The sequence below is a fragment of the Bolinopsis microptera genome, chromosome 12 (assembly GCF_026151205.1).
Source record: "Bolinopsis microptera isolate Bmic1 chromosome 12, MBARI_Bmic_1.0, whole genome shotgun sequence".
NCBI lineage: Eukaryota > Metazoa > Ctenophora > Tentaculata > Lobata > Bolinopsidae > Bolinopsis > Bolinopsis microptera.
In genome coordinates, this window is record NC_087083.1 from 7,144,309 (window position 1) to 7,158,425 (window position 14,117).

Below are 14,117 nucleotides of genomic sequence, written 5' to 3' on the forward strand. Positions count from 1 at the left end.
GATATGTAACTAAATTTGTTCATAAAGTTTGTAGGACAATTGTCATGGATGATTCTAAACATATAATTTGACAGATGGAGTTGTCGTCTAAGATGGAGTGGTAACCATTTCATGTCTCTATAAACATTAAGGCTGCTCTCTGTTTTTGGAACGTTGAGAGCTATTTTGGCTACCTTTTTGTACAGAGTGTCAAGTTCAGCAAGTTTTGTCTTGCCAGCTCTACAATAGATCGTGTCTAAATAATCGAATTGTGGCAACATGAGTGCATTGGCAAACATTTTCCTATATTTAATGGGTAGCAGTGCTTTACTTCTATACATGGCACCAATTCTCTTCATGACCTTCCTAATAATATAATCTACATGGCTTTTGAAGTTTAATTTACTATCTAGAATGAGGCCAAGATATTTTGTCTCTTTGCACTCCTTGATTGTGAAAGTTACCTCATTACAATCAATGGTTATTTCATCATGTTGGTCAACAGAATCAAACAATAGGAATTCAGTCTTATTTTCATTGAGTGATAATTTATTAACACTGAGCCATTTAAAGATTGTCATAAGTTCTATTTTCATGTTTATAAATGTGCTTCTGCAGGTTTGCATTATACAACAGTATTACAATAATAAATATAGGTAAATACCAAAATGTAACTATTACTGCTAATAAATACAGTTTAAAGATAAACTTATCAAATTTAAAATTGACACGAAACTAATACGCGGTTTATATTAGAATGCAACACAAACACTAAACACATCAAATAGAAACAAAAAAGATATCTCGCACTGTCAGTCACTACATATTACAATTATATAAATAACACCGAAGAACTCATATATCAACAGCTCGAGTAGCGCACACTACTAGTACTATTCTAGAGTGTCTGACAGTGGCAGGGGAAGCGTCCAAGGTTCGATGCCGCGACCGTGATCTTTTAAACATTTTGTGAAAGTCGTCTTTGTTTAAGAAGGTCCACTTCCAGTAGCCCATTTTCTCCCCACATAACATTTCTTCATCCTCAGCAAGACCTGTTTTATTTTCCATTACAGTAATTCCATGTTCCAATGAAATCTAACTCTTCAATTTTAATATCAGCGGTCGGATCCTGAAATATGGAAGTGAAACTCAGTAAATTTTTACAGTCAAGTAATACTATAACTTCTATTCGTAAAATTTTACAAGATTTGTTTCCAGTTTCGGACAAATTCACAATATTACTACATAACAACTTAGTAATGTAAGCAGTAAGGGCCCTCTCCTAATTTTAATCTGTAGAAGTGCACGTGCAAATAACGCGCGGCTTCAATGCAAAAATACGTGTGTGCTCTTGGCGCGCGCTAAAACTCTGCGCTGAAAATATTGGTTTGGTACGACAACGAGAGTTTTAAAATTCCCGCCAATTTCAAACTCCAGAAAAAGAATCCGAAATTTTGGGACAGCCTAAAACATATTCTGATTAATGCTTTTCGACTTTATTTGTCCGTAAACTGACAACTACAGCAAATCCATCTTCTCTACGAACTGGGCCCGAGTTACTTGTTTTAAAATACAGCAAATCCATCTTCTCTACGAACTGGGCCCGAGTTACTTGTTTTAAAATACAGCAAATCCATCTTCTCTACGAACTGGGCCCGAGTTAATTGTTTTAAAATACAGCAAATCCATCTTCTCTACGAACTGGGCCCGAGTTACTTGTTTTAAAATACAGCAAATCCATCTTCTCTACGAACTGGGCCCGAGTTACTTGTTTTAAAATACAGCAAATCCATCTTCTCTACGAACTGGTCCCGAGTTACTTGTTTTAAAATACAGCAAATCCATCTTCTCTACGAACTGGGCCCGAGTTACTTGTTTTAAAATACAGCAAATCCATCTTCTCTACGAACTGGGCCCGAGTTACTTGTTTTAAAATACAGCAAATCCATCTTCTCTACGAACTGGGCCAGAGTTACTTGTTTTAAAATACAGCAAATCCATCTTCTCTACGAACTGGGCCCGAGTTACTTGTTTTAAAATACAGCAAATCCATCTTCTCTACGAACTGGGCCCGAGTTACTTGTTTTAAAATACAGCAAATCCATCTTCTCTACGAACTGGGCCCGAGTTACTTGTTTTAAAATACAGCAAATCCATCTTCTCTACGAACTGGGCCCGAGTTACTTGTTTTAAAATACAGCAAATCCATCTTCTCTACGAACTGGGCCCGAGTTACTTGTTTTAAAATACAGCAAATCCATCTTCTCTACGAACTGGGCCCGAGTTACTTGTTTTAAAATACAGCAAATCCATCTTCTCTACGAACTGGGCCCGAGTAACTTGTTTTAAAATACAGCAAATCCATCTTCTCTACGAACTGGGCCCGAGTTACTTGTTTTAAAATACAGCAAATCCATCTTCTCTACGAACTGGGCTCGAGTTACTTGTTTTAAAATACAGCAAATCCATCTTCTCTACGAACTGGTCCCGAGTTACTTGTTTTAAAATACAGCAAATCCATCTTCTCTACGAACTGGGCCCGAGTTACTTGTTTTAAAATACAGCAAATCCATCTTCTCTACGAACTGGGCCCGAGTTACTTGTTTTAAAATACAGCAAATCCATCTTCTCTACGAACTGGGCCCGAGTTACTTGTTTTAAAATACAGCAAATCCATCTTCTCTACGAACTGGGCCCGAGTTACTTGTTTTAAAATACAGCAAATCCATCTTCTCTACGAACTGGGCCCGAGTTACTTGTTTTAAAATACAGCAAATCCATCTTCTCTACGAACTGGGCCCGAGTTACTTGTTTTAAAATACAGCAAATCCATCTTCTCTACGAACTGGGCCCGAGTTACTTGTTTTAAAATACAGCAAATCCATCTTCTCTACGAACTGGGCCCGAGTTACTTGTTTTAAAATACAGCAAATCCATCTTCTCTACGAACTGGGCCCGAGTTACTTGTTTTAAAATACAGCAAATCCATCTTCTCTACGAACTGGGCCCGAGTTACTTGTTTTAAAATACAGCAAATCCATCTTCTCTACGAACTGGGCCCGAGTAACTTGTTTTAAAATACAGCAAATCCATCTTCTCTACGAACTGGGCCCGAGTTACTTGTTTTAAAATACAGCAAATCCATCTTCTCTACGAACTGGGCCCGAGTTACTTGTTTTAAAATACAGCAAATCCATCTTCTCTACGAACTGGGCCCGAGTTACTTGTTTTAAAATACAGCAAATCCATCTTCTCTACGAACTGGGCCCGAGTTACTTGTTTTAAAATACAGCAAATCCATCTTCTCTACGAACTGGGCCCGAGTTACTTGTTTTAAAATACAGCAAATCCATCTTCTCTACGAACTGGGCCCGAGTTACTTGTTTTAAAATACAGCAAATCCATCTTCTCTACGAACTGGGCCCGAGTTACTTGTTTTAAAATACAGCAAATCCATCTTCTCTACGAACTGGGCCCGAGTTACTTGTTTTAAAATACAGCAAATCCATCTTCTCTACGAACTGGGCCCGAGTTACTTGTTTTAAAATACAGCAAATCCATCTTCTCTACGAACTGGGCCCGAGTAACTTGTTTTAAAATACAGCAAATCCATCTTCTCTACGAACTGGGCCCGAGTTACTTGTTTTAAAATACAGCAAATCCATCTTCTCTACGAACTGGGCCCGAGTTACTTGTTTTAAAATACAGCAAATCCATCTTCTCTACGAACTGGTCCCGAGTTACTTGTTTTAAAATACAGCAAATCCATCTTCTCTACGAACTGGGCCCGAGTTACTTGTTTTAAAATACAGCAAATCCATCTTCTCTACGAACTGGGCCCGAGTTACTTGTTTTAAAATACAGCAAATCCATCTTCTCTACGAACTGGGCCCGAGTTACTTGTTTTAAAATACAGCAAATCCATCTTCTCTACGAACTGGGCCCGAGTTACTTGTTTTAAAATACAGCAAATCCATCTTCTCTACGAACTGGGCCCGAGTTACTTGTTTTAAAATACAGCAAATCCATCTTCTCTACGAACTGGGCCCGAGTTACTTGTTTTAAAATACGACAAAGTTAACTGCTGAATGTTCCCGGTCAAAAATTAATTATAGTTTATATTAAAATATTGTCTATTGTCTATGTTTTACTATAATGCTGGGAGCCTTGTTGTAAATAATAGGGTACATACCATTCCTTGAAAGTCGTTATTTCGGAGTGAGCAATCATTTTGTTGACTAGCGAATCTAAATTGAAATAGTCGAATATCACTCAATTTCAGTTGCAGGTCGACATCCTTAAAATTAGAGAGCAAATAATTTTATTTTGTACTCTACTTCAGTCAATATAAATAGAAATTACAGCAATTTGAAGTAACAGCATATCAAGCTATATCATACATAATTATGAAAGCCTCGCAGAGATCTCGATTAAATCTGTAAACGTACATTTAACGGTAAGATATATAGATAGCGCGCAATATATGCGCACGCATAATACCAATATGGCTGCCACACAAAGCTACAAACTGGAACAAGAAATGAAAATTGTGAATTCAACCAGCTTGGATACTATTATCCAACGCGACATTGGTTTGGGCGCATTATCGACACGTTTTAAATGCGCGGAACATTTTTGTGCGCGGCACTAGCATTTTAAATTTTCAAAATTCAAATCATAGCCAGAGTTATGGTTATTTTTCAAGACAAATTTTGAGGCAAATTTTACGTGTAAATTATTCATTTTTCATTCATGATCACTCATAATTTGAACAATTTACCTTGGATTGAATTGAACTCTTCAGTATTCGATGATTAAAACAATTGTTTTAAGAACAGAGTAGTTTTAAAGCTAAACATTCGCAATTTGTCTTAACAGGAGTCTTGGGAGAATTATAAAAATGAAATTTAAACGTTTTAGCGGCGCATGAAGCCCGCGGCGTTCGCTGGGGTGAGTGAAGGTATTATGATTTATATTTTAAAACCATTACTTCATTAGTAAGCTACTTTTTAAAGGCACCAACTAATTAAATTGTTAATGTCTACACATTTGATATGAGGGATTAATGGGAACAAAACTTTAAGAAAGACTGACTGATTAATGTTTGTTGTATTTATAAATCCGCTTTTATCCGAATTCATAACTGAACAATGTGTTACTATCTTGTAGATTCATGATTTCGAAACTATTCTTACAGGCGATTACAATTTAACAAATGTATTATGGGAAATTGGTAGCATAAATGGGAATATTACGAGCAATAATCAGTTTCTTTTAAATTAACACAAATACATGGATGATTTTAATGATAGGGTTTTTAATTGGTATTTCATGAAACAATTAGAAGTCGGCTTGTAAATGAATGAATAAATAAATTCAAAGCTTGCGAAGGATATTCCCCGGGAAAGTCTTCTTGATCAGGTCATGTGTACAAAGGATGCTTTTGATATTTGTTTTTATGGGGTACGATTTCCTATGTTATTGGAGTTATTGAATTTTAGTGTGAAAAAAATTGACTGGGATTATAGTTCTACCGAAGATGTTCAAGATAAATAGAGCAGCCATCTTCTATTTGGCGGAAATAAGATGGACAGTGGCGTAACGCCATCCTAGGGGACAATTTTGAAAAACTTTACCACGGTACTGGCATTTCCTCTAAAATCATCATTGTCCGGGGCGTTTAAAGGGGAGGCTCCAACAGGCAATAGTACGCCACTAAAGATGACTTTGGTAAATTGTGGTTTATGGTGAATTGGGGTGCAGTAGATCAGGGTTTTACTGTATATTGTATTTGATTTGATTTTTGATTTATATAATTTAATGATTAAAGAAGTAAGATGATGAATATAATAAATTTTCTGTGACCATTTAACTATTACTGAAATTACATAAATATTCACCATGTACATTTATTTACATAGTGAAACTTTCAGAACCAAACTGTATGTTCATTTCATGTATAGTAACTTTGCTTTAGTTTAATCTATTTTGTTAGAAGATTTCTTTCACTAAAACTCTTCTCTCTATAGATATGAAGCAAGTTGTTTTCATTCTTGCCTTGGTGGCAGTGTGCCACTGCAACTTGTTTGCATCAGAAACACTACTCAAACTCTCTGACATCCTTAAAGCAATGAACCTTGAGGTAACCGTGTTGTTGTTGATGTTTTTTGTTGTTGTAGAGGTAGCTAAAGACGATTTACACATGTATTTTGAAAGCTCCTGCTAAACAAACTTTCAGTATCACTTTCGTATCACTCATATGTTTTAAATAATTCACCTCCTAGCTACAGCTTATCTTCTAACAATTCAAAAATTCAGTTCTTTGCCAAAGAGCATTGAATGAAACGTAATATCTTGGTGATGCAATATATCAGAAGTAACCTGGTATAAATAATGTAAATTCGCATCCCAGTAGTAATAATGCATTGTAGTACTAATTATCAATGTTTCAGGAGATGGTGCAAAGCAGTACGGCTCACAAATTTGGTGCAAGTTTCTTCAAGTACTACTCTGACGACCTCCTCCCTTTACAGGTACAATGCTGTAGAATATAATACCTTCTAAAGTAGAAATACAGCCAAACTACCATTTACTGTGTGAATATTAATCTTTATTTGTTAACATTTTGTTTCACCCAATTTTTATTCTTCTTTTGTCAAATTTGATAGAAAGTGGGGGGGGGGTGTAACCCAAAAAAACCCAACTCCTACCCAAGAAAAGGTAATACTGGGATTGGGTTTTTTTGGGTTTTTTTGGGTTTTTTAAACAAAATTTAAACAAAATTCTAGCCATTTCATTAATTGTATTGAATGTGAATTATTTCCCACTGAGTCTTACCTACGTGTTGTTCTCATGTCTTAACTTAATAGATAGTTTACATAGTATATAAGTGTGTTTATATTGATAGTATGTTATCACGATAGCAAACAGGATGTCTCGTTCATCGAGATATAATCCATATGAATGCACAAAGTGGAAATGTGCCAAATGCGGCAAATGTGTTCTCCTGTCATGGAAGGAGGCTATGACGAAGGTCAAGGCAAGTCAAAGCACATGACTTAAATTACTTGACTTAAGGCGGCTTCAGAGTCCGACTCTCGATGATGTGTCTCCAAAGCTTTCTGTCCGCCATAAGCTCCTGAATCTCCCCAGTGTTCTTGAGTCCAGTGTCACTTATTAGGTTATCGACGAAGGTGAGCGGTGGTCTATCCCTCCCTAGGTTCCCAAAGGAGAAGTTGGTGTGCTGCCAGGTCATCATGTCGCTGGATGTGCCCAGCCAACCTCATTCTTCTGGCCTGTATCTTCGAAATAACTCTTGGGAGTGATCCAAAGACCTCCTTGTTGGTGCGATGTCCTCTCCAGTCCACGTTTAGGGCCATCCGAAGCATTCTACTGTAACATCCGTCTATTCTTTTCTTCAAAGATTCTGTTATTGTCCACGTTTTCGTTCCATACAGGAAGATTGATTCAACCGTAGCTTGAACAGACGGATCTTTAAATCTCGGCACAAATTGGACCTCCATATAGCCTACATTTTGTGGTAGGCAGCCCATGCCTTGGCCTTGCGTAACCTAAAGTCGTGCTCCGTTGTACTAAAATCCTCAACTTCTTCTAAGGCATGTCCGTCTTTAGAAATTATTGTGTGTGGCTCCTCTCCTACTAAATTAACTGTAAGATCCTTGGTTTTAGACAAAAGAGATTTCCTGCCTCCTCATCAGATGAGGCTTCTGTAGGACTGTAGCATGTGATGACAGTGAGCCTGGGCTTTCCATTAAGAGACATGGTGAGGATCCTTGCGCTGTAAGATTTTATAACTTTATAAGAATTATAGCCTCATATGCTGTCCTCGTCAAGATGATTCCTACTCTCCCATTAGAAGCGCCAGCTGCGTTTCTCCACGCAGATGAGATCACTGGATGAATCCCTTTGTTCATCTTTTCTATTCTGGTATTCTCAGCAATCAGCATGCACTAGTGCACTACCCGATGTTCGATTCTTGCAGGGCAAGGATGTGCAGCTTGCTTCGATAAAATAGTTCTTCAAGTTCGATGTGTTCTCTGGCTGTTCTTATGTTCAACGTGCCAACCTGAGCAGCCCTTTTACATAATACAATGCAATTGATGTTCATATTTTTTTGATGTTTTCTTGTTTGACTTTCTGTAGAAATAGGTTGTCGTGTTGTGGAGACCGAGTCATCAGCTTCTGTAATAGCAGCGTAATTACCCCGGCAACCACTTCCACTAGAAAAATAAGGGGCTTTAACCCTTCAGCTGTTGATAAACTTCATCTTGACTTTTCAGTTGGCTCACAATCCTGTGCAGTCCCCTGCACATTGGCAGTGGATTGTGTTCTTAACTCTTGCGCCACTAAAAGGTTAAGGGCATCCGCTTGAACAATAGCCATATTTAACTCTCACCATAATATCTTGGGTATCTTGAGCATGTAATTGCACGAACATATGCTATACAAGACAAATGTGACCTTCCTTTTTCTACCCAACAGCATCAGTTGTAATCCTTACCCAATCGTCACCTGCTCCAGTGTGGGACTTTCCGATTTTATCCCAAAGCATAAGGAGGTTAGAGTGAGAACAGAGCTACACTTTAGCGGGGACTAACCCTTCCCCTGACTACCTCGTTACCCGGTACCCCGGGCATAGGGAGCCGTATCCTGACTACCAGAGTGTGGTCCAGTCTAGCTGGGTCATAGTAGACTAGGTTGAACAGGGTAACAGCCAACACCTCTTTAGCTACTGTGCTATCCACAGTAAAGATTTACGAGTCTCAAAGCCTCTTGTAGACCAAGAGTTAAGGAGTCAATAGATCAAATTATTGAACTTCCAGGGCTCAATGTCTCCCGTCAACCGTCCTGCCTTTAGCCTGGACCCCCTGTCCAGTATCCAGTCTTCACCACGCGGAGGTAGTGGCTTTCATCATGCTGTCCGATGAGTGTCTGGAAGAGGGCACCAGCAGGATACTCCTTTTCAAAGTTCGGGAGCCTCACATCAGACCAGGGCTTCCACCCAGCTTCTATCCAGCGGTGACGACTTGGGCCACCTAAGCTTCACACAACCATTGAAAGACCACCTGCCTACGTCTGTAAAACTTTTGATGATGCGATTATTACAGTCGAGGGTCTGATGCTGTACATTCTCAGTGTAACAGCTGACAACAGTTATCAACACTTTATGCCCTGGCTGTTTACATCCGATGCCTGTGAGCAAACTTTATGCTTTCCTGCGCATAGGCCTCCATGCAGGCATTAGAACTAATCTGTGTTCTAAGGATATGTTGGTTGGCATGGGCAAATCAAACCGTTCCCTCGAGCTTGATGCACTCGGCAAAAGTTTGATCCCTGTAACAGTTGCCCACTCTCGCAACAAGCTTGTTATACCGCATCCGAAAGCAGAGAAACTATTTTGAGGTAAAGATACTTCAATCCCAAGATTGTTCCAAGCTATGAAGAAGGGAGTCTCAAGGGGTAGAGAACTCATTCAAGAACACTGTAACTTTGAAGGAGAGGCTTTCCAACCATCTTCTGACGGAGCAGAGGGTGACGAAGCGGAAACAGATGATGACGAAGAGGAAGTGGAGGATATTGACTCATCAGAGGAATGGGCGAAAATAGTAACTGTGTATGGTGATGCTCTGCATCATGATACGGCTGTTGAGGTTTGCCTCAATGGAGGGCGAGATCGAATTCCATCCCAGTCAAGATTTTAGCGACTCCAGGGCCATAAACAAGTGAAGATATCACTTAATATCACATGTGATCATGCAGCTGATGGTAACTGCAAGATTCTTTCAGTTGGAGATAGAGCATGGTTTCTCGTTAAGCGGATGATCAGGAAAACGGAAACAGAGATCGTGAAGGTGAGAAGAAAGGCTTTATTCCTCTCGTACCGGTTGCGGTCAGGGTTGGGGTCATTAGTGAGTTGCGTCCCTACTAACTCAATTTGCCATGGCCATCGAAGTGAGCATTACATATGGCTGATATCATATCTGGATGGCCAACTTCTTCTGAGCACATCAGTGAATAAAATACTGCTTTTGGGTTATATTTAAGCGATTATATCTATTGTGATGTTGTAGTGATGAACCACAACAGTGATGTTGTACTGATAAATGTTTTGCTAGGTGCCTACATGATTTTATTTCCTTCAAATAAAAAATTTGTAAAAAACCCAAAAAAACCCAAAAAAACCCAACTCCTACCCTGAAAAAGGTAATACTGGGATTGGGTTTTTTTGGGTTACACCCCCCCCCCCAGAAAGTGAATCAATACATTAATTAATCACATGTAATCAATTAATTGATTGGCGCAGTTCCAACTGTGGAAAGAGCACGCTGGTCGAGACTACGAGAGTAGCGAGGAGCACTCTGAGAGGCAAGGAATCTGGTCCAAGAACGTGAAGCTCATCCACGAGCACAACCAACAGAACAAGTCCTACTCTCTTGCTATCAATCACCTTGGTGACTTGGTTAGTTTTCAGTTTAACCAATCAGGAAAATGTATTCACGCCACGTGATATTAAGTCAACAATCATAGTGTAATCTTTAAAGCCTTTGTTCTTTTGAGGGTTGCTCCTTTTAACACAATGATTACAAAATCTTATGTAGTGATAAATGTAATATTGATATATACTTTGTAGGATACTGCCTTTTGTTGATCTAACCACGTTAATTTATTCAGCTATTTTTAGTTACATTTATCTTCAGACTCATGATGAATACAAGAACATGCTGTTAGGAACAAAGATTAACATGAAAGGAAAGGTAAAAACACAAAAATATTTATTTATTTTTCTGCTTTAAATCTCGTATATAACTGCGTTTAGAATTAACAGTTTGTGATGGTCACTTTGCAGAAAAACAGTTACAATATTACAATTATATATATATATATAGCACAGTAAAGAGATAAGTTCTGCGTTTCTATTGGTCGAGAAATGGAGCATACAACTTTTTCGCCCTGTCAAACAATCTAGATTTTGTTTTTGACATATTTCACATTGCACTGCTAAGCTGACACCTTTTTATATGAGTGTCGTGGTAACGCAATGTTTACAGTGATGTAGACTGCCGTGCGATGTGTACAAGCTAAGCAGGTATCCTGTATTTCTGTCCTGTACAATTATTCACATATTTAATTATTCACATATTTTGTTCACATACTTAATGTAATGCAATACCAAGTACACTCACTTGTTGTTACCTTTCCAGTACAGTAAATGTAAATATGACCCATAATTTCGTAGCTCAATGTCGTATATTTGTTGTAATAAGAATTAAATCTAAATTTTAAAGGTAAAAATGACAATTAAACAAATAAAAGTATTCATTGTATTGGTCTTTCTACTCCAGTAGCAGGTTGTAGTTGAGTATTCAGTGCATTGAGGTAATAATCGACCCAAAACGTAATCTTCTTCCAGCCTCTAAAAAGAAACCCTACTATAATCAAACTGACTTAATAAAAGACTCTCCCAAATCCGATGGGTTCCAAACTAATAAACCAGCTGTTGAAGGTAATCATGGATCTACATCAGCCAGTAAACTTCCCCCCAATTCGATTTATTTGCCAGTTTAACAGATATGCTGTTCAACAAATTACTGCAAACTCTTTATACTCAATTTAGAAAAGAAACTCAAAAGCTACGATCACTTGAAGCAGCTTCAAAACCCTGATGTTCCCCCCCCCAGCCGCCACCCTAAAATGTTTCCAAAGATGTTCCCGAAACCAAGTCCATTGGGGAGACACACAGCCCAAAAAACATTAATCAATCTAAATCATGGACCATCGTGCTGATATCAAGCCTAAAGTAGGGTCCATAAATGTCAAAAATAAGTATGAAAAACCACCCCTCCCATTTGAAGTCATCTCAGCAAAAAACTACAATTCTCGAAACCTTAAATCTAACACTCCCGCACCAAAACTCACAGGGGATCCACCAGTTTCTCCACAACTTCCACTTTGCTCCAGAACGTTATGAACACTAATCTATCATCTAAAAACAAATACCAGATACTAATTTACGGAAGCTCCTGAAAAAAACCTTCTGGCAAAAGATAAGAATATTGATGCTGAACAAAGTAGCAGAAAATAAAACCAACAGAGAAATCCCGGAAACAATGTTACAAAATAGTCAGAGTGGAGCCTAACCGAGGTATGGGAGCCAAAATATATGTGGGCCTCCGCCATATGCTTCATACCACTCACCATGCATATCCGTAATGAACGGTATCACATCGAATTATTATCATGAATCAGCAGGCAATAAACCAGCAAGCATTACATCACGTGCTTAATGAATCACCAAGCAATGCTAAGAATCCAGGATGCCAACCCACTTTATGGCCAGCAGACCAATGGTGAGTCGTACAATGAGCTTCCCTCACAGATGATAAGCGAACTAAAAGTAAAGACTAAATCAAAGTCTAAACAACGAGCCAAAAATCCCAAGCAGCCTGCAATTGTTATACCAGCGATAAAGGGAAGGTGCGAATCGACGGTTCATCCAAACCAACATTGTTAGTGTCACTTGGGATTATGGTGAAAAAAAAGGTTCTTTCTAAATCCTCTAAAGCTTTCAAGTGATCCAAATTTTGACATCAGGCGATTCAATTCTGAAAACTTCTCAAATTCCAAACCTAGGAACTATTCCTGACATAGATATAATTCAATTCAGAACACTATCCCAGTACCCAAACCATATCATCAAAACAAAGTAATACATTGCTAAGTAATCCTCCATCAGTTTTGCATCATCTTCCCAATTCAGTAACTCCATGATTCCAGTTCAATATCTTACCCCCAGCACCTTAATGTATTGTGTTTTCCTCTTATCCAAAATGATCAAGACAAAACGAGATCATAAAAGTAGTAATGAGCGTGAGAAAGTGGGAGGGCGTTTTATCTCCATCGGAAGTAGATGCCAAAAGTGCAGCAGATACTGTTCATCTCCACAGAAAAATGAGGAACCCTCCCAAGCAAGCAGAAAAAGAATCCAGTCCCGAAAAAGAGGAAAAGACAACAATCTGGCACCGCACATGAACGACAGATATCCTGGTAACCTCTCTCAGAATTTCAAAACAGGGCATTCAGTTAAAGCTTCAAACATTATCAAATCAGAACCACACACTCCCGTCATAACATTGTCTGAGTTCTGCTGGAAACGGTGCCGATTGTTCAAACATTCCTGTTGTCTTCATGGCACATCCTCATTGGGCTCAGTTTCAACCTCCTGGGCCAGGTCAAAACCTAGCTTTCCTATTGATTCATACCCATGGACGGTCAAATTCCACAGATAGCTGATGTAGCCAGTCAAGTAGAGGGTAGGAAAAGTTCATTGATAGTTAGCATCGTGTGTGCAGGTTTATAAATCATTAAATTACAATGATTTTCTTGAAATTTAAATTGAAAATTACTTAAACACCTTCTCGCAATAAGAATATGGAAAAGCAACACTGGCAAAATTAGAATTTGGGCCTCTTTTTTTAGGAATCACAATTTGCTATGATGGCCAAAAGACGTACGATGCATTTAATTTTCCTTTGATTAGTATATTAGGGCACTGACTGCATTTTTCTCAACAAACTCTAAAAAAAAACCGAAATAAAAGTGGTTTTCATTGCAGTTCGCTCACATTAGATTCCCATTTTGTCCTCCATGTTAACATTCGCCTTATTGTGTCGTGAAGACATCGGATCAGTCCGATGACACCCTCCAGTGATTCAACATTTTTTGGTTCTATCTTGACTCTTTACTGTCCTCTTACATTTAATGTGATAACTCTGCATGATTTGCAAAGTTTTATAACTAGTTTTCATATAAGAACTAGGCTGATTTAGCTGCTGGCTGTACTTAATGACTTTTCATATATCTTATACCCACTATTTCATCATGCCTTCCTTTAAATGCGCAATAATCCTATTCAATCATTTTGGTGTGAATTTTTTGCACAGCGTAGAAAGTAAATGTTAACTATACTTGATTTATTGAAAAAATTTTGTGTATTATAATTATATATTGAACCTAAAAAGTAGTGAAGTAGACATATTGCAACAACCAGTGTTCCTCTATAATTGTTAAATCTGGATTCTTATGTGGTACGTTTTTAGTATATTTTTCTAAACATTATA

The 14,117-nt window shown here is 38.2% G+C and overlaps 1 protein-coding gene across 1 annotated transcript; it reads left to right on the top strand.

The window, feature by feature from the left end:
* Positions 1 to 6,010: 6,010 nt before the first annotated feature.
* LOC134823857 (uncharacterized) lies at positions 6,011 to 13,029 on the top strand. The gene is made up of 6 exons (XM_063835454.1): positions 6,011 to 6,121; positions 6,432 to 6,512; positions 10,304 to 10,459; positions 10,698 to 10,754; positions 12,314 to 12,474; positions 12,837 to 13,029. The coding sequence occupies exons 1-6, from the start codon at positions 6,011 to 6,013 to the stop codon at positions 13,027 to 13,029; spliced, it is 759 nt and encodes a 252-aa protein (XP_063691524.1).
* Positions 13,030 to 14,117: the final 1,088 nt, after the last annotated feature.